General features: G+C 44.5%; 1 protein-coding gene across 1 annotated transcript in view; it reads left to right on the forward strand.

Annotated features, from left to right (window-relative positions):
• LOC128728448 (uncharacterized) overlaps positions 1-26,018 on the forward strand; it is a 63,290-nt gene that overhangs the window by 36,023 nt on the left and 1,249 nt on the right. Inside the window, exons 15-27 of the mRNA XM_053822078.1 lie at positions 3,119-3,265; positions 3,341-10,812; positions 11,335-13,514; positions 13,577-13,763; positions 14,609-14,653; positions 15,502-15,579; positions 15,885-16,174; positions 16,250-16,479; positions 16,561-16,678; positions 21,317-21,474; positions 24,483-24,637; positions 24,721-25,014; positions 25,457-25,516. Coding sequence (XP_053678053.1) covers positions 3,119-3,265; positions 3,341-10,812; positions 11,335-13,514; positions 13,577-13,763; positions 14,609-14,653; positions 15,502-15,579; positions 15,885-16,174; positions 16,250-16,479; positions 16,561-16,678; positions 21,317-21,474; positions 24,483-24,637; positions 24,721-25,014; positions 25,457-25,516 — 11,414 coding nt within the window. The remainder of the gene's footprint in view (positions 1-3,118; positions 3,266-3,340; positions 10,813-11,334; positions 13,515-13,576; positions 13,764-14,608; positions 14,654-15,501; positions 15,580-15,884; positions 16,175-16,249; positions 16,480-16,560; positions 16,679-21,316; positions 21,475-24,482; positions 24,638-24,720; positions 25,015-25,456; positions 25,517-26,018) is intronic.

The following is a 26,018-nucleotide window of genomic DNA, read 5'->3' on the forward strand; positions in this document are numbered from 1 at the left end:
CTTGTGTTTTCATTGGGGCGTTTTTGTGTTTTCTGTTTTAGTTGTTGTTTTTTTCTCTCTCGCCTCATGCCATGATAAAAACCAACCTGCGATGGGACTTCCAGTTTTTTTGTGTTTTTATCCTCGGATTCATTCATGCATCTATACTTCCATTGTGACTTTCGAATTTATCAAGAGTCTAACAGCAATTCTCGCTTATTCGTTTCTATTGTTTTGCTAATGTTAACCAAACAAAAAATCATCACTATCCAGTTTGCGACGCATTTTTCTCGATTTCATGTAACTTATCTATTTCGTTTGATTCTTTTGTGTCGTGTACCAATAGACTTTCTGATACTTCTAGCAGAACCAGATAGTTAGAGGAGTATGGAAAATGTTTTAGAATTGGATGCTTCATACAAACACTTCGCATAGCAAGACGTAAACATCCGTTCTATTTGCATAGTGGTTCTTTTTTTTTTAATTGCATTAGTTCTTGTATAATGGTTGAGCGTTGGGTTTCTTGTTCTTTACTTATATTTGTTTGCAAATCTATATTTTTACATGCAAACCCGAATGAGCCATTTCTAAACAGCTTAGACAGCAAACAATATTTATTTGTCTATACGTTCCATTCCATTGGTATTGTTGTTCTCTGTTTTTGTTTTAGAACTCAGTAGAACTATGTATCCAAATCATTTAAAAGTAATCAATTTTCCAATTGCTCCAATTGCTGAAGTATGGTTTCTAAAAATACATGTTTTTGATTTAATAAACAATCATAGCCTACTTCTTGGTGTCAGAAATAACATTTTCTGGTGCTTTTCTATCCATTTCAAGTATTCTGATTGTTTTACATAATTTGTTTATTAATGTTTTCAATATTTTCTCTATACTTTCTTGCTGTTTGATAGAGTTTGGTATCAAATTAACTACTGGTTATGTTCGTACACATCCTATAAACCGTGGAGTGGTTTGAATGATATTCTCACTTACTGCCTGTAAAATGAGATGCCTACGAAATAGATTTTTCTTGGTTTTGTTTCCCAAACATGCTTGCCTTCTTTAGGCTTCTGCTGTCTACATATAAATTATTTGTTTGCTTACACATTTCAAAACTGGCAGTGATTCTTTCTTAAGGATCATTTAGTTCAATTCATTCACGTGTGTGAACGCGCTTGATAAATCACGGGATGCTTTTTTGACCCATGTTGTTTATCATAAAACAATTCTGCTGATTTTGGTCACTACACGTCGCAACTTGCTCATCAGTCTAATGAACCCGTCATGCAAATTCTTTTCATCGGGCACTAAGGATTTTCTTCTATTACTTTCAATGCGCTGGAGAAACGACAAGCCTAGTGTGAGCTAGCCTGTACCTCATAGTGTTGCCATTTTTTCTCCATCATTGGATTGATTTTTCACTTCATTCATCCTGCTGGTGTAACAAAAGACGATTGAATCACATCTACCACATGCAATGTTTTCGCCGAGTGATGACACCAACAACAAAGCATTTGCATGCGATACAAAATCAAAATTGAAATGCGAATGTGCCTGGGGAAGCTGCTGATAAAACACCAAACAATCAACACTACATCCGTTGTGTGTGTGTGCGCGTGCGTGTGCTTCTGTGTGTATGAAATATTAGTGTATTAAAGGAAATCAATTTTATTTAAATAGGCTTAGCACAGGAACACTTGAATAAGGAAAAGCTAATTTATGTACTGGAAAAGGCATCAAAATGTTTGATGTTACTACATCAAATGAGTAGTTGCCCTATCCATTGGACAGACATAGAGTCGAATCATTTTGCTATTGGTATATTTGAGGGTTTAGTATAATTTTCAGTTCAGATACCAAACCGTTACGATGCTCAGAAATGTGATAAAAATCTTCAATACTTTTTCTTCCAATATTGTACAGTTTATTAAGGCAGTTTAAGACAAACTTTCTCGTAGATACGACTCTTTACTATCGTATAATTGGATCGTAGTTCTTTTCCGTTATAGAATAAGTTAAACAACAAACTTTATCCTTTAATTCTTTTCAGGACTGTAAATATTTATTATTTATTTAGCAATGACAGCAAAAGAGTTTAATATATTGTGGAGAAAACACTGATTGCAAAACGTACTAACACACACCGTAATCACCCTGGCACGAAAGATTAAATTAACCCCACTAACACAGTTCACTAAATGTCTAAATGTACGCCACCGTAGATAGAACTAATACTATGTCTTCAGCTAAAGCAAGCGTCAGAACTGCTGGCACTATTTGACGCTTTTTGTGATTTTTGCATTACCTGTACCCTGGCCAACCTGCAAAGGAAATGGGTGAACAGAATGTCGAAATCTTCTCGCTATTAAGAATGGGCGAATTGACGAAAAATAGCTTTTATAATAGCTTTGTTAAACATGGTTTGACCCTGACTGCCTGAATGCGCTTATATCTTTATCCGTTTCATGGATGCGTTTGTGTGTTTATCGATTAATTGTGTTTTTTGCGTGTGATTGTGATCAGTTTTATTTTGTTTTTCTCTAATATCTTCTTACATGAGTGCTCTGCCTGTGGTGTTTACATTCCTGTCTGTACAATTCATACTGTTATGTTCATATATTTTGCCATGTTTTATACTCCCAAGTACGCGCCTTCTTTCAGCATATGACTGTATTCGCCGGTGTTTTTTTCGTTTCGATTTATCCTCTTTCGTTCTATCCCGTGTATGCTCTTCTTGTTTTGTATTGTGTCTTTGGTTGTTTGTTTGATCGTTTACTTCTTCACTTTGGTTTGTTTGTATGTATTTTTAAAAACTCTCTCACTTTCTCTCTTTCTGTATGTTTCTTGTTTTCTAGAATCGTGTGTATTGTCATCATCATTAATTATTGCAGCCATTGAAAATTATCATGTTTTATTAGCTTTTATTTCATGGCCTGATTCCTTTTTATGTACCATACCTAAAAAAAAGAAACAAAACACACATTTGTGTACATTACTGGTAACCTCGTGTATAAACGATGGAGTTTTATCTTTAGGAAAGAGCCGAGTATGCTTCACAAAAATATTAATCAATCTTATTTTCTGTCTCAACCTCCTGTCTCATACTTATGCCGTTAATTAAACGAACCTAAAACAGCAAGCAGTGATCGAGAAATTCGCTCTCTGTGAGGACCACCTGGCCAAGCTCCTGGAATGGATTACGCGTGTCGAACAGGACATAGCCGCTGTCGGCGGACCCAAAGAACGGGTCGATGATCTTCGTAATCAGATCAACTCGCTGAAGGTGAGTGAAACTATAATGTGGTGTGAACAATCGGGCATATGATTTACTAAATTTCTGGAACTGTTACTATTACAGCAAATCAAGGAAGACATCGATGGACAGAGCCGTCCCGTTGCCTCATGCTTGGATCAAGTACGCCAGCTTGTTCTAACGGGAGGAGACGTTCTGAGCGCTCCCGAAGTAGCAGCCCTTGAAACGTCGGGTCGTGAACTTCGATCACGTGTCGATAAGGCACAGGATCGCACCGGCAAACTGCTGCGCCGTTTGGGAGCCGCTCGTGACGAATTGGGAAAACTGCGTTCGGAATTGGATACGTTCTCAAGCTGGCTGCAGACTTCTCGACGCATTTTAGAGGATAAGGAAACCACCCTCTCTGATCTGAACAACCTACCATCGCAATCTGACTCGGTGAAAGAATTCCACAGTGACGTTATTGCGCATCAGGCTGACCTGCGCTTCATTACCATGTCCGCACAGAAGTTCGTCGATGAGTGCAAGGATTATTTGGGAGTCCTGAACGATTTCCGCACCACGCTACCGAATCGTTTACCACACATCGAGCAGATTTCGAGCTCCGACAGCCCGATTCGTCAGGAAGTGTCACTCGTGACGGCTCAGTACCGTGATTTGCTGAATCGTGCCAACGCATTATTGGATCGCCTAGCCGGACTTGGCAATCGTCAACGAGACTATCAAGAATCGCTGGAGAAGGTGCGCATCTGGTTACGCGATGTACAGCCGCGCGTCAGCAGTGTGCTTTCGGATCCGATCGCTGCCGATCCCCAGTCGGTACAGGATCAGATGAATCAAACAAAGGCACTGCAGAGCGAATTCCTCTCACAGGGCCGTCTGCTCGACAATGTGCAGCACTCTTTGGATGCCCTGTTGAAATCTCTTGCCGGTCGCTTGAGCCCATCAGAAGTGTCCGCTCTGGAGATTCCAGTAGAAGAAGTGAAGGATAAGTACAGCCAATTGTTAGAAGCGTTGAGCGATCGTTCGAAGCTGCTTGATACAGCTTTGGTGCAGTCGCAAGGCGTGCAGGACGCATTGGATGGCCTCGCTGTATGGATCAACCAATCGGAGGAGAAGTTCAAGCTGCAAAACCGTCCGGCATCGCTCATCAAGGACCGCTTGAATGAACAGGTGCGCGAACATCGGGGACTTTTGAACGATTTGGAATCGCACCGTACGAGTCTGGAAAGTGTGACGCTTTCTGCGCAAGAGTTGATGGCAACACCATCGAACACGCGTCTTGCTAAGCGCATCGAAAGCAACCTTAGTGACGTAACTGGTCGCTTCGAGAAGTTACTTGACAAGGCATTGAAGCGAGGCGAGTTCCTAGAAGATACTCTGTCACAGCTAAGTAAATTCCTGAACGATTCTTCGAATCTGGAACATGAATTGACGGCATTGAACGAGGCATTGGAAGGTCGTGAACTTATGTCGCTTCCAGCGGAGGTGCTTGCACACCGTATGGTAGAGCTGTCACGACTAAAGGAAGAGCTACGCCCACAGTACGAGGCCACTGTACGATTGGGTAAGGATCTTGTTGCGAAGCGAGACGTTACCGATACAGGAGTGGTTCGTGATTTGGTCAAAGTCTTGGAGAACCTCTGGAAGACCATGGATACAACTCTGGATGAGAAGCTGAAACTATCGAAGCAGAAGGCTGAACAGCTGCATGCCTACGAAGACCTCAAGGACCAAGTGCTCGTATGGCTTTCCAGCATTGAGACGAGAACGAACAATCTCGCTCCAGTTGCGGTTGATGTGGATGCTATCAAGTTCCAGATTGAAGAAGTTCGTCCGCTCGTGAAGGAACATCGTGACTACGGTGTGACGATCGACCGTGTGAATGATCTTGGTGCCCAGTATGACGCTCTAATTCGTCCGGACAGTCCAACGCGCAAGCGGTCGGTATACAGTCCTATAAAACGATCGACAGTTAGCCCCATGCGACGTCTTTCGGGAGATGCACGATCACCCAGCCCAACCAAGGGTGGTCCATCACCCGCAAGTGGCCGACGCTCATCGCAAGACGGCTTCCAGCTTACCGATCTGACTCCGATCCAACAACAGCTTACCGAAATCAACAATCGCTACAGCTTAGTTGGAGCTCGGTTGAACGATCGTCAGAACGAATTGGACTCGGTACGTGATGAAGTACGCAAGCACCAGGATAATCTGAAGACTCTGGCAAGTTTCCTTGACAAAATCCATCGCCAAGTGCCTCGCGATGTTATCGGCAACAAAGAAGAAGCCGATCGTTGCAACAAGCAGGCTCGTAAAATCCTTGAGGAAATGTACGAACGACAAAGCCTACTTGACTCGACGAAGGCTCAAGTGAAAGATCTGCTGAAGCGCAAACCAGATGTTCAAGGTGCGGAACGACTGCGTTCTGAGTTGGATGCTGTCGCCGAACGTTGGAAGAGCCTGAACGATCAGTGCAAGGATCGCATTACTTTCTCGGAGCATTTGCGTGACTTCCTTGATACCCATGACAATTTGAATTCCTGGTTGACTGCAAAGGAACGCATGCTAACTGTGCTTGGACCGATTTCGTCGGATCCGCGTATGGTGCAAAGCCAAGTGCAACAGGTGCAAGTGCTGCGTGAAGAATTCCGTGGTCAACAACCCCAGCTGAACCATCTGCAGGAGGTAGGAAATGCGGTGCTGGAACATTTACGCGAATCCTCACCAGAAGGACAGGCTGTCTCATCTAAACTGCGCAACGTGCAGAAGAAATGGGACGAGCTGGTGGCCCGTTTGGATGAGCGAGCCCAAAGTCTGGGAGCTGCCGCAGATAGTTCGAAGGAGTTCGATGCTGGTTTGAACCGATTGCGCGAGGCACTGCAGACGATAAGTGACAACCTCGACTCACTGCCAACCGATCGCGATCACCAGGAAACGTTGCGCAAGATTGAAAATCTCGAACGCCAGCTGGAAGGACAACGTCCGCTTTTGGCCGATTCCGAAGCCGCAGCTGAGACTCTGTGTCGTGTATTGAGTGATCCGGTATCACGTGCGGACGTTAATGCACGTGTTGCCGCTGTCGGAAAGCAGTATCAGACGCTGCAGAAGAAACTTGACATGCGCAAGGCTGAGACCGATGCCGCATTGCGCGATGGACGTCAGTTTGCTGAGACGTGTGCGAAGACATTGGGATGGCTGTCAGGCGAGTTGGGCAATCTAACCGATCGTCTGCTTGTATCTGCTCACAGACCCACTCTACAGCATCAGATCGATACGCACGAGCCCGTCTATCGCGAAGTGATGGGTCGGGAGCACGAAGTAATCATGCTGTTGAACAAGGGACGTGACTTGCAAGACAAGCCTGGTCAAAACACCGATCGGGCTATGCAACGTGATCTGGAGAAGATTGCGCAGCAGTGGGATCGTCTTCGCTCGGCTGCCGTCGATCGACATTCACGACTGCAGACATGTATGGAGCACTGCAAGAAGCACGCTGCCGCATCCGAAGCATTCCTGTCGTGGCTACGCGGTGCCGAAGATAAGCTGGCAATGCTCAAGCCAGGTCTGCTGAAAAAGCAGCAGCTCGATCAGCAGCTACGCGATCTCCAGACGATTCGCAGCGACGTGTGGAAACGTTCCGGAGAATACGAAACGTGCCGTAGCCTTGGCGAAACATTCATTGGTGCCTGCGATGTCGACAAGGAAGCGATCAAGGCAGAGCTGCAGGACATGAAAGATCGCTGGGAGCGTTTGAACAACGAGCTGCTGGCCCGAGCGCAAACCCTGGAGACGTGTGCCAAACGGTTGGGTGATTTCAACGAAGAGCTTCGTGATCTTGATCACGCAGTTGGTCGCTGTGAAGATCGTCTCGCCGCGCACGATGCGCTGGGTGGAGCAGCCAAGGATCCGAAGCTGCTGGAACGAGTTCGTGCGATCAAGGACGACGCAGCTGCCTTGCGTAAGCCTTTGCAGTCGGTGCGCAAGTTGGCTGGTGAAATCGCAGGAGAAGCACGAGCCGCCGGTGGTGATGCCGATCATCTTAAGACGGAGGTTGATGGTATTTCCGATCGTATCGAGGATCTTCATGCTCGCTTGGATGATCGTTGTGGTGAGCTGCAATCTGCTGCCACGGCAGTGTCGCAGTTCAACGATAAGGTGAAGCTGCTTGGCGTGGATTTGAACGATTTGGAACACCAGGTCGATTCACTACACCCACCGGCACGTGAAATCAAGGTCGTTCTGAACCAGCTGGACGAGGTCGCTGGTATCCTGAACAAGATTGATCGCGTGGCCGCTCACGTCAGCGAAGTGGAGCGTGCCGGTGAGCAACTGGTAGACAGTGGATTTGCTCCCGATACTGCCCAGACGCGTGACCAAATCGGAACATTGCGCAAACAGTTGGGACGACTGGAGAATCGCACTCGCGATCACGACGATGCCTTGCAGCGTGCCTTGAAGGCGCTGGAGAAGTTCTACGATCTGCACCAGCACACGCTGGAGGATGTTGGCGAAGTGAGCGACCAGCTAAAGAAGATGAAACCGGTCAGCTCAGAGCTGGAGCAGATTCGCCACCAACAGGATGATTTCCGTCGATTCCGTCAGCGCGTAGTAGAACCGCTAACCGGAAAGATTGACGAACTGAACCGCCTTGGACAGGATCTGATTCGTTCAGCGCAAGGAGGAGTGCCTACGGCGCTTCTTGAAAAGGATCTGGAAAAGATCAACGACCGCTGGAACGAACTCAAGGAAAAGATGAACGAACGCGAACGCCGGTTGGATGTTGGACTGTTGCAATCTGGAAAGTTCCAAGAAGCTCTCGATGGCCTTTCCGAATGGTTGAAGGTAACGGAGGAGATGGTGGCTAACCAGAAACCACCATCCGCCGACTACAAGGTCGTGAAGGCGCAGCTGGCCGATCAGCCGTTCCTCATGAAGATGCTGTCGGATCGACAAGAAACGATGGCATCGATGTTCGAACTCGGACAGGAAGTTGCTGCCGGATGTGACGCATCGGAGAAGGCCGCCATTGAACGACAACTGAAGGAGCTGATGCGACGTCTGGACGATCTGACTGATGCCGCGCAGCGTCGCACGCACGATCTCGAACAGGCTATGCATGTGGCGAAACAGTTCCAGGATCAACTCATCCCGCTTACCAAGTGGCTGGACGGAGCAGAGCGTGCTGTTAAAGCTATGGAGCTTGTGCCAACAGACGAAGAGAAGATCCAGGCACGCATTCGCGAGCATGAACAACTACACGATGAAATCCTGTCGAAGAAACCAGATTTCACCGAGCTTGCCGATATCGCAGCTCAGTTGATGGAGCTGGTCGGTGACGATGAAGCGGTGACCCTAAGTGAAAAGGTCAAGAACACTACAGATCGTTACACAGATTTAGTGGTTGCCAGCGAGAATATCGGCCATGTGCTGAACGAATCTCGACAGGGACTGCGTCATTTGGTGCTCACCTACCAGGACCTAGTGTCATGGATGGAAAAGACGGAGAACAAGCTGCAACGCTTCAAGATCATTCCGGTGCACACAGAGAAGCTGCTCGAGCAGATGAACGCGCTGGTTGTGCTCAACGAGGAGATTGCTAGCCGCTCGCCAAATGTTGAATCAACGGTGGACGTTGGCTCGGAGCTGATGAAGCACATTTCCTCCGATGAAGCGCTTCAATTGAAGGATAAGCTCGATTCGCTCCAGCGTCGTTACGGTGAACTGACGACAAAGGGTGGCGATCTGTTGAAGCACGCCCAGGATGCGCTACCATTGGTGCAACAGTTCCACGATTGCCATTTGCGTTTGGTCAATTGGATGCAGGCGGCAGAATCGTCTCTCGCGACGGGAGATGCCAACGAGAACGACATCGCGCGTCTGGAGGCTGAACTGAGTGAGATTCGTCCATTGTTGGAGCAAGTGAACTCAATCGGTCCCCAGTTGTGCCAGATCTCGCCCGGAGAAGGAGCATCGACGATCGAAGGCATTGTCACACGAGACAACCGGCGGTTTGAGGCAATCGTCGAACAGATCCAACGCAAGGCTGAACGTCTGCATTTGAGCAAGCAACGATCGAACGAGGTCACTGCTGATATTGACGAGTTGTTGGAGTGGTTCCGTGATATGGATGCCACTCTGCGCGATGCAGATCCACCAGCGATGACACCGAAGTTGGTGCGCACGCAATTGCAGGAACATCGTTCCATCAACGACGATATTTCCAGCCAGAAGGGTCGCGTGCGTGACGTAACTGCAGCTGCCAAAAAGGTACTGCGCGAGTCCCAACCGAACGACAACACGATCGCGCTGCGCGAGAAACTGGAAGATCTGAAGGAGGTGGTCGAAACTGTGGCTGCTCTCTGCTCGAACCGACTATCGGTGTTAGAACAGGCGTTGCCGCTGTCGGAGCACTTCGCTGATTCGCACACTGGTCTCGCAAGCTGGCTGAACGACATGGAACACCAAATTTCGATGCTCTCGATGCCGGCGTTGCGTCCGGACCAGATCGCAATTCAGCAGGACAAGAACGAACGGTTGACTCAATCGATCGCTGAACATAAGCCACTGCTCGATAAGCTCAACAAAACCGGTGAAGCGTTGATGGCACTGGTGGCCGATGACGATGCGGCAAAGATTGGAGAGATTCTGGATTCGGATAATGCGAGATACGCGGCACTACGTACTGAGCTGCGTGATCGCCAAAACGCTCTCGATCAGGCGCTACAGGAATCCAGCCAGTTCTCGGATAAGCTGGAAGGAATGTTGCGCGCTCTGCAGAACACTGCCGATCAGGCCAACCAGGCGGATCCGATTTCTGCGCATCCACCTAAAATTCGTGATCAGATTGACGAAAACGTGGCGCTGGTACAGGACATCGATAAACGCGGAGAAGCGTTTGCAGCAGTGCAACGCGCTGCCAGTGATGTGATTTCGAAGGCAACAAACCAGTCCGACCCTGCTGTGCGAGACATCAAGAAGAAGCTGGACAAACTCAACGCACTTTGGGGCGATCTGCAGAAGACGACTTCGAAGCGAGGTGCCGCGCTGAACGATACGCTTTCGGTGGCGGAGAAGTTCTGGAAGGAAATGCAGGCGGTCATGGAGACTTTGAAGGAGCTGCAAGAAGCTCTTCAAACGCAAGAACCTCCTGCGGCTCAGCCACAAGCCATCCAGAAGCAACAGGTCGCGCTGCAGGAGATTCGTCAGGAGATCGACCAAACGAAGCCAGAAGTGGAGCAAGTGCGTCGTACCGGCAGCAATTTGATGTCGCTCTGCGGCGAACCGGACAAGCCGGAGGTGAAGAAACACATCGAAGATCTGGATAACGCTTGGGATAACATCACGGCGCTGTATGCGAAACGGGAAGAAAATCTCATCGATGCCATGGAGAAGGCGATGGAGTTCCACGAGACACTGCAGAACTTGCTAAACTTCCTGTCACGTGCGGAGGATCGTTTCCAGAAGCTGGGACCACTCGGCTCGGACATCGAGGCTGTGAAGAAACAGATCGAACAGCTGAAGCACTTCAAGGATGACGTCGATCCTCACATGGTGGAGGTGGAAGCATTGAACCGGTAAGTACTTTTGTCGTTTTAAACAACACACACACACCTTTTTAGGATCCTGATATCAACGCATTATGACGTTTTGCATAATTGATGACACATATGATGTTTCATTGATTAATTCTTTCTCTCTCGTTTTCATGCTGACATATTGGATGTGTTTTAGAGCTCTGAACAGGCAAGAAATGAACAAGCATTTAAATATTGTTGAAACACAACATATAAGCACCGTCAATGTAGCTTATCGCTTTATTCCGGAGTTGTGGGTGGGGAATGAATTTCCGGAGAAAACTATTGGCAAACGTGTCGCAAGATGAGATGAAAAATGTTCACTATATTTCTGTTAGATACTTGGTCATACCGTTGAAGCGGACAAAAATAAGAATTCGAACATTATATCAACATATTTCATCTCGATAGATTTTTAAAGCCTTGAAAAATACGCTTGCTGATTGCATGTCGAAAGCTTTCTTCGTCACGTCGTTTGTTTGCGAATTAAAAATTTCTAATCGACTATTTGTGCCCTTTCAGGCAAGCGGTAGAGCTTACGGAGCGTACATCGGCTGAGCAGGCAGGAGCCATCCGCGAGCCTCTAAATGCCGTCAATCGGCGTTGGGAGAACCTTCTGCGTGGAATGGTGGATCGTCAGAAGCAATTGGAGCATGCGCTGCTTCATCTCGGCCAATTCCAGCATGCCCTGAACGAGCTGCTCGTATGGATCAACAAGACAGATGCGAATCTGGATGAGCTGAAACCAATTCCTGGTGATCCACAATTGCTGGAGGTCGAGTTGGCCAAGCTGAAGGTGTTGGCGAACGATATCCATGCTCACCAGAGCTCCGTCGACACGTTGAACGATGCTGGTCGGAAGCTGATCGAAAACGATCGCGGTTCACTGGAGGCCTCGACAACGCAAGACAAGCTGCAGCAACTGAATAAGCAATGGCGTGATTTGCTGCAGAAGGCAGCCGATCGTCAACACGAGCTGGAAGAGGCGCTGCGTGATGCGCAAGGATTCACAGCCGAAATTCAGGACCTGCTTGGATGGCTTGGCGACGTTGATGCTGTGATCAGTGCGAGCAAACCCGTCGGTGGTCTGCCTGAGACGGCTTCTGAACAGCTCGAGCGGTTCATGGAGGTGTACAACGAGTTGGAGGAGAATCGTGCCAAGGTAGAAACGTTGATTGCACAGGGTCAAGAGTACGTGCGTAAGCAAACGCAGTTGCATGTGTCGGCAAGCAATCTACAACACACGCTGCGAACGTTGAAGCAACGCTGGGATGCGGTTGTGTCGCGCGCTTCGGACAAGAAGATCAAGCTGGAGATTGCGCTCAAAGAAGCGACCGAATTCCACGATGCGCTCCAAGCGTTTGTCGAGTGGCTAACGCAGGCTGAAAAGCAACTATCGAGTGCGTCTGCTGTATCGCGCGTGCTGGAAATGATTCAGCAGCAAATGGAAGAACATAAGGTGCTGCAGAAGGACGTGTCGATCCATCGTGAATCGATGCTGCTCTTAGACAAAAAGGGCACGCATCTGAAGTACTTCAGCCAGAAACAGGATGTCATTCTGATCAAGAATTTGCTTGTGTCGGTGCAACACCGTTGGGAACGCGTGGTGGCCAAGGCCGCCGAAAGAACGCGTGCCCTTGATCACGGTTACAAAGAGGCCCGTGAATTCCATGACGCTTGGGTGCAGTTGACGAGCTGGTTGAAGGAGACGGAGAAAACTCTGGATACGTTGGCCGAGGAAACGAGCAACGATGCGGTGAAAATCAAGAAGCATCTAGAGAAGCTCCGAGAAATCCAGCGCAATCTGCAATCAAAGGAAAGCTTCTACGATAGCACGATGCGTAACGGCAAGGGTTTGATGGACCGTGCGCCGAAATCCGACGAACCAGTATTGTCGAAGATGATGAGTGAGCTGAAGGACTCGTGGAAGCGCGTCTGTCACAAGAGCGTCGAAAGGCAGCGTAAGTTCGAAGAAGCACTGCTGCTCTCTGGACAGTTTGCCGATGCGCTGCAGGCTCTGCTGGATTGGCTGCGCAAAACGAAGGCTCGTCTGGCAGAGGACGGACCGGTGCACGGTGATTTGGACACGGTGACGACACTCGTCGAACATCACCGTCAGCTAGAGTCTGATCTGGACAAGCGATCGGCACAAATGCAAAGCGTCATGAAGACTGGCCTCGAGTTGGAACGGTCCGATGAGTCCCGTGAAACGAGCAAGAACTTGAAGGAGATGCAACGATTGTGGGACGATGTGCAGGATTTGAGCAGTCGTCGCAAGAGCCGGCTAGATGTAGCACTGAAAGAAGCAGAGCGGCTGCACAAATCTGTGCACATGCTTCTCGAATGGCTATCGGAGGCGGAGCAGAAGCTTCGCTTTGCGGCCGCCTCTCCGGACGATGAGGCTCAAGCCAAGGATTTGCTCGATATTCACGCGAAGTTCATGAAGGAATTGCGTGAAAAGGAATACGACAAGGAAGACACGATCGGATTGGCCAACAGCATTCTTGGAAAGGCTCACCCAGATGCGATTCCAATTATCAAAAACTGGATCTCCATCATCCAGTCGCGATGGGACGAAATCTCGCAATGGGCGATCAGCCGGCAGACTAAGCTGGAACAGCATCTGAAGGATCTGCAGGATTTGGACGAATCGATTGAAGAGCTGCTCGCATGGTTGGCGGGACTTGAAGCAACGTTGCTAAGTAAGAGCAAACCTTTCATGGATGAATTTGGCTTTGTACTCAATCAATGATTTTTCTTGTAGATCTCGAAACGGAACCACTCCCAGATGAGATTCCACCACTGGAGGTGCTAATTGCGGATCATAAGGAATTCATGGAAAATACCGCCCGCCGACAGGGCGAAGTCGATCGCGCATGCAAACCTCGACAACCACCACCAGGTCTGAAGGAGACGCGCAAACCATCCCGCGGTGTACTAAAGGCCCCGATGTAAGTATTGTCGAAGATAAGTTTATTACAAAACATTTCAACAGATTTTTAAAGGAATCGAAAGCGTGCGTGTGCGTGTTTTATAGCCTTTTATTCTAGTTTATTAGCGATTCCTTTAAAGCGTACATTTTTGTTTGTTTGCTTTACAACCAATTGTTTTGCCATTCGTTTTTAATATTTTGTTCAGTTTGATTGCATTTTAAGTAACTGCGAATTAAAATCTACTTACCCCATCAGATAACCACGCACATACAGTTTGTGTTTGTTTTATACATTATTGTTTATAGCGTAGCTAACTTTTGTTTCATATTTTTGCCGTTCACCCATTTTATTGTTTCACGTTTATGTTGGCCGCCGTTTACAAACATTCTCATAACAATATAACAGCAAAGGATCTCAGGCCGATCTTCGAGAGCATTCACCCGACTACGGCACCTTAGGACGCAAGCAGAGGTTTGTTTTTTTGTTTGTTTGGTTGCATTTTTACATAATTTGTTTTGTCTTGTTTTGTGTGCATTTAACAACATTCTGTTATTCTCTGCAAACTCAAAATTAAGGAACAACCGATTGGCAAAATGCTGTTTGTAAACTACATAGTTTACAAACACATCAATTTGGTTGTTTTTTCATGTTTGTAGAATAATAAAATTACTGATATATGTGTTTCTGAGTTTGTTTTAATGGATTGATATCGACAAACATTATTTAATAACAGAACAAAAATCTCATATTTCTGTAAAAAAATCCATCCATTCACGGAAGTCATAATTTACTTTCTGTTCATCGTTTCGTGTGTTATCTTTCTTTCTTGCTTCCTATTGTTTCACTGTGCTCATTTCGTGCAGCTTCAAGGGATCACGTGATCATGGTCTTAATTCACGTCGTACAAGGTGTGTATGGGTCATTGGTTTTTATCATTTCCATCTTTTTATTTATAAAGTCAATATCCTTATTTATCAAATGTGGCACATCGTAATACTTCCTATCCTTAAGATGTAAAATTGAAAATATAGTATACTTGTTCACTTGGAGTTAGTCATGGTTAAACGAACACTTTTAGTTTTGGAAGTTCACTTTTCAATTAGAATGCTCAATCTTCTTCAATGGTTGAAAAAGTTTAAAATTTGACAATAAATTCAATTCATCTTACAAATATCAAAACAATGCTCATTGTAAAAGCATGGTATCAACAGTATTTATGTTCTATTGCACGATGTTATGAATCGGTTATGGGTTATCGGAAAATGTTGCATATATCATAGCTATTATTACGATTGTATCATTTGTATTTGGCTCTGCATGCTTGTTGTTTTACATATATTTTTGTTTGGTTGTTCTATTTTTTTTTCTTTTCCTTATGTATTCCGGTCTCGCTGTGCTCTGTGCTGTATTGTTGTATTTATGCCTTTGCGCAACGGTATCATCTGTTTGAATATGTTTCATCATCCACTGTACTGTGATGTTCGTCGTGCGGCTGTGTGTCTATATTTGTATATTCTTCGTGTACATTATCCTGCATTATCATCATCGTATCGTATTGTTCCGGTGTCATAATACGTCAATTGGATAAAAAAAATTGCTGCCACACTCAATCTCAATCTGAAATATGTAAATCGAAAATCGATTCATAAAATTTCCATTGTGTGAAACGTTATCCATTGCTCTCCATTGCTTCACGCGCACGTCCGTATACTCATGATATCCGCACTACTACTACTACTACAACCGCAACCAACAGCCGCGTGAGTCCTGGACGCGAAACGCAAACACCAGAACGAGATCGATTGCCCCATTACGGTCCACGGTTTTCGCCAAGGTATTGTAGATTGGTCCTTATGTCATAAGACATCGTCACAGACATCGTATCGGTACTGGTACACTAACATCCTGGCACAACAGTTCATGTAGACATAATCATCCCCCATTGATTTCATCGAGATGTCATATTCAAATGTGAAAATAGTGTAGAGAAATTTCGAATGTAGCTCACACTGATATCATTTATTCCATCCATATCTCATACATTTGTCCACTGCAACATTCAACAGCTGCTCGTTGGGATCTTTGTATGCATGTTTCGAACGATATCTTACGGAAATTCTATCTCGCCTTCATTTGTAGCAATCAAGCGGACACGGAACTGAGATCGCCACGCGCGAAGCTGCTGTGGGAGAAGTGGCGCTACGTGTGGATGCTGGCGTGGGAACGACAGCGCCGTCTGCACGATCACATGCTCTACCTACAGGATGTCGAGCGTGTCCGGCAATTCAGCTGGGAGGAATGGCGTAAACGATTCCTGAAGTTCATGAACCATAAGAAATCGCGCCTGACAGATCTGTTCCGTAAGATGGACAAGGATAACAACGGCTTGATACCACGGGATGTGTTCATCGATGGAATCATCGGCACAAGTACGCGAGCTTTGGCAAGATTATTCTCCCAGCTACTTTCCCTAACGGCCATTTGTTTGCTTATTTGTATCGTAGAGTTCGACACGTCCAAACTGGAAATGGGAGCCGTAGCTGATCTGTTCGATCGCAACGGAGAGGGACTGATCGATTGGCAAGAATTCATTGCGGCTCTGCGGCCTGACTGGCAGGAACGTAAGCCGAAGACTGAAGCGGACAAGATTCACGACGAAGTCAAGCGGTTGGTGATGCTGTGTACGTGTCGTCAGAAGTTCCGCGTATTCCAAGTTGGTGAAGGAAAATATCGGGTACGTGCTATACCGAGATCATTATTCGCCTGAACCCGTTAAACATGTTTTGGTACTGATCTAATCTTTTTTCTCGCACAGTTTGGTGACTCTCAAAAACTTCGTTTGGTGCGTATTCTGAGAAGCACAGTCATGGTGCGTGTCGGAGGTGGATGGGTTGCACTTGACGAATTCCTAGTCAAGAACGATCCTTGCAGAGGTACGTACTATCCATCTGTTTTTTCATTGGCTATATTTTTACTTACTATACGTTACATTATCGTTCGTTAGGATAGCTTTAGGCGTAGCGATAGTAAGATTAGTCAAGATAAATCGTAAACAAATGAATCATTCAACAACTCCTTTGCATACAGAGCTTTCAAGGCTTTCCCAAGGCCAAAGATAACATTAGGATGATTAAGCTGATAAATGAGCATATAGCCTTTAAACATCGAAAGATACCAATAACGGTTATCCTTGTTCAACTGACGCTCTCACATTTTAATGCTCCTATTCTAACTTAATTCCCGCCACCCTACTCAAATTGGGTATTGTGCTGGAGTCGATAATGGTGATGTGAAATAATTCTTACTAGCGCCTTTTAAAAAAGACTAAGTTATATACCTCACGTTAGACTACACAAATTGCCAAAACCCTCTTTAAGGTACAAAGACCATGTGTGCAATAGCTAACACGGTCTGGTCGAATAATAATAGCATAAAAGCTACCCCAATAATAACGCCGTCTGGATTTCGGATAAACGGGCGAAGTTTTAATACAGGAGCCACCTTAATATTTTGCCACTAAGCATTAAACTGCATACAATTCCGATCCCGAAACTCTGCTAATTTCTGTTTATTAACACTACCACTTTACCCTTCGAACAGTTGTGAGAGCAGCCAGCCTTTGCTGAGCACATTTTACACTTGCATGTACGACCCTATATTTATAACAACGCGAAAACAATCTGAACATAAGTGCTTTTTTGCAACTCGTTTATAGCGAGCACATGGATGGAATTTTTACATTCCACACAAAAGCTAATTCGCGCCTCTATCGAGATTCTTTTGTCGAACTCTTTGCTCGTTCAAATTAAGGGCGCTTTAATACATTTTCGGTGATTATAAACATCTGCTTTATACATCGGTGCAAACCTACTAACAAACGTCAGGTAGCTGCTTTTGCCTTAGAATGCCACCAAATTGCAACGCTTGGTGTTGCTCAGGGCCCTCGATGTTGCTTGCAAACCGGGTTAAGCAAAATGCACCCGGTCAACGCTGTGTTGCTTTTCCACATCAATCGTGTGCCAACTAACGCATCCTGAAAGGACAAAGTATCATACGGCATTTGTCTTTCCCGTTCTTCTATTGCTTTGCTGCAGTGTTCTCAACCCTCACACCGGGAGATGGGTTTGTTTGTGGCCTATCAGTGGCCAACCCGTTCCCATTCGCTTACGATTGTGTGCCTATTGTGTGCGTGCCGTGCTTTCTGTCCACACTTGTGCCGTGGTGATTCTAATCAACTAATCAACCAATTTCTTCCTTCTTCTTTTCTTTCTTTTAACGCTAACATATATGATAATTGTTAACACATATCGAACCACAAAACTCCGTTCCATTGCGTATCGTAAACGTGTTGTGATGCATATACCCACCAATAACGAAATAACGCATCGCGTCATCCATCGCCACACCACAACCGTTGATCATTTGTGCCGCATACAATCACCACAAACACACCAACCATCATCACTACAAAACTCGATCATCTCATCCTATGTATATTTCACTCGTCATTATGCCATTCCGATTTCATCGTTGTGGGGGGATTCTAAATTTCCCACCGACAAATCGCGCTTCTATTGCGCGCAACGTGGAATTCCACCGGTTTGTCAAATTGCGCGTTTCCATTACTCAATTTCAACATTGAATCATTGAACGCTCTCTCTATCTCTTCCTCTGTTTGCCATTGGTTTTCATTTTGGGTTGATCCTCATTTATGCCATCCTTTTTCTTCGGTTGCTATACGGTTGCTTTCAATTTACTGCAAAATGCAATCCGATCTTGCGGACCAAAACGTCCACCCTTGACGATTCGCAGTGGCCTTAGTCCTACCGCTACCGAACCCGAACGATCCACGCCAGCACGAGGCGTGCTGTCCATTGTGTAAGCAGCCAGAATTACTTAGCCTTCGGCAACTGTTGCTGTGGCAGAGGAAGAAATTTCAGTTCGCCGACCATGGCGGTGGACCGCGCTACATTTTCCTCAACGAAAAGGGCCACTGAACAGCACGGGGGCTGCTTTTCTGTTTCCAAAATTTTGTGGACGGGCCGAACATTCTCAATGTCAATGTGTGCGTTCCGTGTGCGTCTTTGTTTTGTGTGCGTCTTTTTATTCTTGTTCTCTTGTGCCGTATGGCATTTCGTTATGTTCATTGAATTGGCTTATACACTGTTGATTGTTTTGGTTGAATATATGATGGTTTTCAAACATTGCTCTTTGTTTTTACTTTTGGTTGATGTTACGAATTTTTTTTTCGTACCGTATATGATTATGTTTGATAAAGTTTTTTTTTCGATTTTTTTAAATTATAATACCGTAATGTGAATGTTGACTGCGATTTTCTTGTGATGAATGAAATATTAACTGCTGTAGCTCTTCTTGAATAAATCTCTTTAAATTGCTCTTTTGCTTAGAGTCTTGTCGTTTCTTATTCTACATTATAGTTCGAACTCAATTTAATAGTAGACATTTCAACAATTTTGATACATATATTCAAATATTCAATCTTTTCAACAATGATCAATGCTGTCAACGTGTGTAGGCTTTTACAATACTAGCAACTTCTGCTTTTCTCAATGATTACTTTGAGCAATGACCACTGGCACAGAAACACAAACAAAGCATTTTTTTTTGCACTATTATCATAATCGTTCACCGATTCACTGTTTTTTCACGTGTGTCATTATTCTACTCTTCACTTTAACTTTAACACACATTATATGTCACATCGCACCATTGATCATTTCCGTTCACCTCAATATCGATCCTACGAACCGCATAATACGTCAACGTTTACGTCCCAGTTTGTCCATGGAAATTGTCGTAACACTGCTATTCTGTTTGCTATCGTATTAAACAAGATTTGCCTTTCTGTTTTGTTTTACTAATCTCGTTTAACAAGCTTTTTTGAGCTAAAATTTTTATGTTTTCTTTGTTTATGTTGTTTGATTTTTTTTCATCGATAATCTTTTGTAGATGTAATTTGTCGAACGTAAGTCGTAATTTCTTTGTTATTTAGCGATTGTGTTTATTTTTCCTGTAGAGAACGTGTTTGTTATAAAATTGTTTTGCAAAAATTAAGCTGTAATATTTGTTTTTTTTTTTCGTTCATGCAAATGAAAATTATGTGCTTCGTTATTTACTTTTATGTTCAAAGTTCAATCACTCTTAGTTCTAGCTTTTTTGAGAGCTTTTTATTTAGCTTCTTCAATTAGCTTCGGCTCGTACACAAAATTGGAAAAAAAACGAAACAGAGGTTATGCAAATAAACGGCCAGCCGACATGGAAAAGCGAACGTGAAATTTCATTCCTCCATCCACATTGCATCGCATTGCCAAGATGGGTAGCATTTCAACACACTCGTTCGCATTTTAATTTTGACTGTGACTCAAACAAAGTCAAGACAACAATCATATAAAAACATTCAAATCAGCATTGTGCACTTATCAGTTGCTTTCGGTTAATTATCCCTCATCAGCTCATCAAATACACACGCCGCAATGGGTTTGGTTCAGTTTTACCAATGGAAAGCACATAATTTTTAATTTATTAACAAACACAGAGTGTGTGAATTTTTTGTTCAACTAATTTTAGTTTATCTTTAGGTTTGTTTGATATTACATTAGGTATCCACTATGCAAGAAATACATATCAATCGCTAGAATTTCTATTCACTAACTAGCAAAACGATGTGTTTTTCTTTTATAGTTTATTTTTAAGTGTTAGTTATTTAGTGTTGCTTTAGTTATTTAGTTCGTTATTTTGTATGTTTGGTTTACATATTTCATTTTATATTTGTTTGTTTGTTTGTTTTTTTTTTCTTTCAAATATTACATTTTGATTTCAATCCTTTTTCTACCAAATCCATCATTCCTTTTTCCACTGCTTTCTTTAATCCACCCTTCCATGTTTCCTCGACGATGGTTTCACCTACCGTTCATTCACCCTTATCTGTATTAAATTGTTGATTTTTGGTGATGGGTTATTATTAATCCGTTTCGGTCCAATTGTTTGGGAATCATATTCGGTGTAATTTTATTTTTAATATTCAAAATTTAATGTCACTTTTTTAAATCTTTCACAATCGAAATTTCTTTTCTTCTTCCTTTGTTTTCTTTCTCAAATCCACCACCAAAATGAAAAACACTCCTCTTTACTTTCTTTCATGTCATTACTGTACCAACTACTACTACTACTACCTACTATTGGACCGTTCAATATGCGTTCGACTTTCAAATATTGACATGTACTCAATATAATTGGAAAATTCATGTACTTCTTCATGTGACTCAATCATTTGCTCTTTATCGACACTCGCTAAACGAAACCAAAAACTCGCCCATTCTGACGGACTCTTGAATATCTTCAAACATTGAACTTGCGCGTGTTGCGTGATGCGAACCAATTATAATTTCCGTAAACATTTTGTTTTTTTTCAATCAACGCACATAACTGAACCACCTATACGAATCCTCCCCCTCTCTCACGCATTGCATTAATTCATCTGTCTCGTAATAATGAATTTAAAAAAATTTAAAACAAAACCGCAAATTCAAACCACCGCAAAAAAATATTAGCCAAGGGACGCACAAACATCGAACTACGTGAGCAGTTCATACTGGCCGACGGTGTGTCGCAGTCGATGGCCGCCTTTAAGCCGCGTATGTCTGGCTCGGCCGGTTCCGGATCGAATCAAACCAGCTCGCCGATACCAACACAAGGTCCTATTGTGAAGGTAAATATTTCCCTCTATCTCTATCAACCGCTTCTGTTTCTCTTCCTTCTCCCGTATCTGCTACCACCTCTCAGGCTGAACCCTGCTGTTCCTTGATGAATCAATATTCTTCTATCGTTCTCTCAAGTGTATCGAAAGGAAAAATGTACTCTACTATTTTGTTTTTTCTTGTTTCTATTCCCCTCTTCTAACGTCAAATGTACGTTTTTCATGTGAAGATCTGAGTGCTTCCTTGTTTTTTTTTTTCTAATCACATATGTATATTGGATTAAATTACCTTCTTCTTCTTCTTCTTTGTTTCTTTCTTATCTCGTCTTCTTCCTTTCTTCATGTACTCTTGTTTTATTTTTTTTTTCTGATCATTTCCCTAATGAGTTGTCTAATCGGTCTTATATTTTTTCCTTGATCGATCAACCCTTTTTTAATGCATTTTCCTGAGAAAACTGTGTTTGTTTATTTCTTATCTTCTCTCGCTGTCTTTACCTCTCTCATTACCCACTTGTAAAGTCATATATATTTTAAAGTAGTGGGAGATTTTTTGTTTGTGTTAAAAGGCAATAGAACGACTAGATCACGATCACTTGTGTGCAATAGTATACATATAACGTGCCGTTTAGCGACTGCACCACCGCAACACTCGATCTCGAATTGGTGTGGGGTATTGGTTTATTTTTTCTCTCTTCCTATTTTATGTTATAAGAAATCCTACAAAAATAAGAACCACACAACACCGCTCCATGTGTTGCTCTAGGTGGGATAGTGTAAATATCATTACCATTATTATTTCTATACAAATTCCGGCGTAGCGTACAATCTTTGCTATCGGTCTCTTATATCTTTTCCAACTTTTCCCGAGTGGTTACTACGTTTTTCTTATCAATCTACACGCCGGCAAACGGCAACGTCTTGTTCAATTGCGAAATTCTTGTTCAATCAAGTGGCACAAGTTTATGATTTAAAAGATCCTGTAAAAAATTCGTCGTTAGGGCTGAAAATCCATTTTCTTCCAGCTCCTTCCTCTCGTTTTTCTCCCGTGGTATATCCCATTCCACTTGCCATCTCCTCCGAATCGTTTTCCATGTAGTTATAACCCGAAAGGTACGTATGTGAGTGCTACATGTGCTTGATCGTACTATGAATGCCGTAGAGAAATGTTGATCGATGTGTACACACAGATTGTCGAAATAGCGTTGAGTTACTTGATGTGTTTTCTTTCTTCTTTGTTTGTCCACATTTTAAGTAGTTGTTTGTGTTTAGTGCCGTATGTTGACGAGCTGTGGATTTGTGGCTGTGTGGCATTTGATAGTCTCGATTGCAACACTTTCGTTTTGGTTATTTCTCCCTGCAACCTTCGTTTTGATATGTTACCATTATTACATTGCAACCACGATTTGCATAGCTTTAAGAATGTTCTCAATATGGCATATAAATATGTTGGAATGTTTCTTATTCTCTTTTTTATATTATTTGAATTTCAAGCGTATGTTTTTGATTTGGTTTGATTGAGTTTTTGTCATCTGCATGTCTATTTTATTTTTTTATTTTCATGTGAATGTTTTTTTTATTCTTCATGCATCCTTCATTGCTACTCTCAAACAAAAACGACTTTTATTTCTCTTTCACCGGGGTGTTGTATGTCGTTTTGTTTTTTTTTTTGTGTTTCATTGTTTTTATGAGGGTTTCGCCATTTCGGCACAATTCTAACATTGCGCGTCGCAGCAACCAACAACTGCAAATGCATCATTTTCTTCTGCCACCATGTGCATCACCATGCGCTCCGAGGTTTTTGCGCTCCGCAACTACTTACGTGTGCTTTTCACTCTCTCATACTCGATACCATCAACAGTCGGGTTCGCAACACATTCTATACTAAAACCTAAATTAAAGCTCATTCATATAGCGTGCAGCGCCTGAAAAGCGAAAGCTCTCTTCGATTATTTGATCGATTTGTTGATCTCGATCAAAACATCAGCCTTCAGATTTTGCTTATTGTTGATCAATCATCAATATCAAGAAACGTCAATCGTTATCAAGAAACGTCAAGCCAGTTGATCGTAGATAAACAGAAACAGAGTGTTCCCGTGAGATGCTGTGCTCGATGGTAGCTTGTGGCAAAACTATTACAGTGTAGGGGTTAAAATTTCGCCTCAACGATATCCAATCGCGGTTAGGGAAACTTCCTAGTGTTCTGTACCCACTAAAAGAGGGTTTTGGAGTGAAATGCAAACAGTGGTAGGCCTCTCGAACGGGAGTCCGTCGAAGACACACACATACACAGCTAATGAACGATAAGTAGACGGGGTACAAAAAAACATAGCAAGGTTTATTCTTTTCGGTACGAAATGCGCGCGCGATACTTTATACTCGACCCCACGCCCTTTTTCCAGCCGACGAACATTTGGCCGAACTGATGCCAATCTTCGAGCAATTGCGTGCGCAGGGCAATCTGCCCTGCACCTACCCGTTACACGTCTCTTCCAGTGGGACCGCTTTTATCCGCGGCGGTGCCCGTTCGACGCCGCTCAGTCCGCACGCCCCCCACTGCCATCCGTCGACTCACTGGGTAAGTGTGCCGTTTCCGTGAAAGTAGTTCCGTGTGCCTAGGCGAATCCAGCCTCCCCAAAGTTGCCGCCATCTGGAGGATCGGTTTCCATTTCATCTCTTCCCGTTGGCTGGTTCCGTTCTAGCCGCTGGTTCCCTTTTTATTCGTGGTGGCTCGCTAGCGCCATCTACATGTGAAACGTACGTTATATACCATCGTCGTTCTATCCACGCAAGTGATCTAGATCAGTCAAGGGTCGCCCGTTCTTTGCCGCTGTGGTTTGTGTACTTGAATTACACCCTGTGGGTGTGCGTTTGATGCCTGTCAGGTGGACATCAGATTCTCCCTTCTTTCCTTCTTTGTATCGCCGTGAACAGAAGTCGCTGTGTAAAAGTGAATGTGGAGCGTACAATAATTCATTGTTTCTTCCCATTGCTACGCGCTAATCCCTTCCCAATCGATCTAGGTGCGTGAACGTTCGGCAAAGTCGATTTCCATGTCACGCCCGTCACGTTCCTCGCTGTCCGCGTCGACACCGGATTCCCTCAGCGACAACGAGAGCGGCATCGGAACGCCGGGACGTTTCCAAACACCAAGTCGGAAATCATCAGTGCCAGTTAGGTGAGTTTTGTTGAACTGTTTGTGAAACTCGCTGAACTGAACGCCCTTTCGCTAACGGCGGCTCTATTGCCCTCTTTCAGCAGATCTCAGATGACACCGGGCGGTTCGAGGGCGAACTCTCGCCCCAGTTCCCGGCCGGCTAGTCGCGCCGGTTCGAAACCACCATCACGCCACGGATCGACGCTGTCCCTCGACAGCACGGACGATGCGACGCCATCGCGCATTCCCACGCGTCGCCTAACGCAAACAACGTCCACTCCGCGGCCATCCCGGTTGTCGGTGGGGTCCGTTACGGGTCGAACCGGAACCACCAGCACAACCACCAACGGTGTCTCGTCGAGGACGGCATCCGGAGCTGCATCACCCGCCCCTACGAGGTAAGCACAAGGTTCTTTCCTTCTAATCCGCTAATCCTCTGCAGGACGTAACGCTTTCCAAACAACCGCGCACCGATCGTGTTGCGGAGGATATGATAATAGGAATATATTAATATTCTTCTTTTTTTATTCTCTCACAAATGCTATAAAACACCCAACAACAACTACAACAATTGCAACAAAAAATTAAACCTTCATAATAACTCTCCCCAACTCATTCCTAACTCCAACCTTGCATCATACGCATAAAAAAAAAACAAAACTCCCCCGCTCGATAAATGCAATCTCCCTAACCAACCAACCAACCAAACTACTGCATCTGCATCTGCTTTCGTAAATTGCTCCGGCAAAACAAATCTGTGACCGCGCATACGAACCACCAAAACAACCACTCTAACACCTAATTCGGCTTTCGTGTGGAATGCGGGGGTTGAATGAGCAGAAACGGTGGCATGAGTCGATCATCCAGCATACCGACACTAATCGGACTACCAAATAGCAGGTAATTATTGCACGTGGCCAGTGGGAGGGAGGGGGTTGGGATGTTTAATAAGGGAAAACTACCACACTCGGGTGAGTGGGTGAGGTTGTAGAATTCACCCGCACACTGTATTCTCTGCCTCGGGTGGGCAATCTATCACGGAAAAACTAACGCTCTGTAATGTTCTTATTGTTCGATGGGGAACGCTCAACTTTAATCCCGAACCACGAATAAAACTGCAACCACTTCTACTGCTTCAACAACTACTATTACCACTACTACTACTACTACTAGCCAACCTCGGTCGCGGATCCCGGTCCGCCAAACGTCCAATGTATCAAACTCTTCATCGGCGACGGGGTAAATGAAAGCATAGGAAGAAAAAAAAACAAGACAGGAAACTAGTTCCTGTTCCCTGTTGATGTGCTTTTTTTTTGTTAAATCGTTGCTTAGCATAGATCCCTGAAGATGGAAAACCTTCTCAGTAGAGCTGATGTTGTAGTAATTCGTTTCGTTTGCCAAC

The sequence above is a fragment of the Anopheles nili genome, chromosome 2, assembly GCF_943737925.1.
Source record: "Anopheles nili chromosome 2, idAnoNiliSN_F5_01, whole genome shotgun sequence".
Taxonomy (NCBI): domain Eukaryota; kingdom Metazoa; phylum Arthropoda; class Insecta; order Diptera; family Culicidae; genus Anopheles; species Anopheles nili.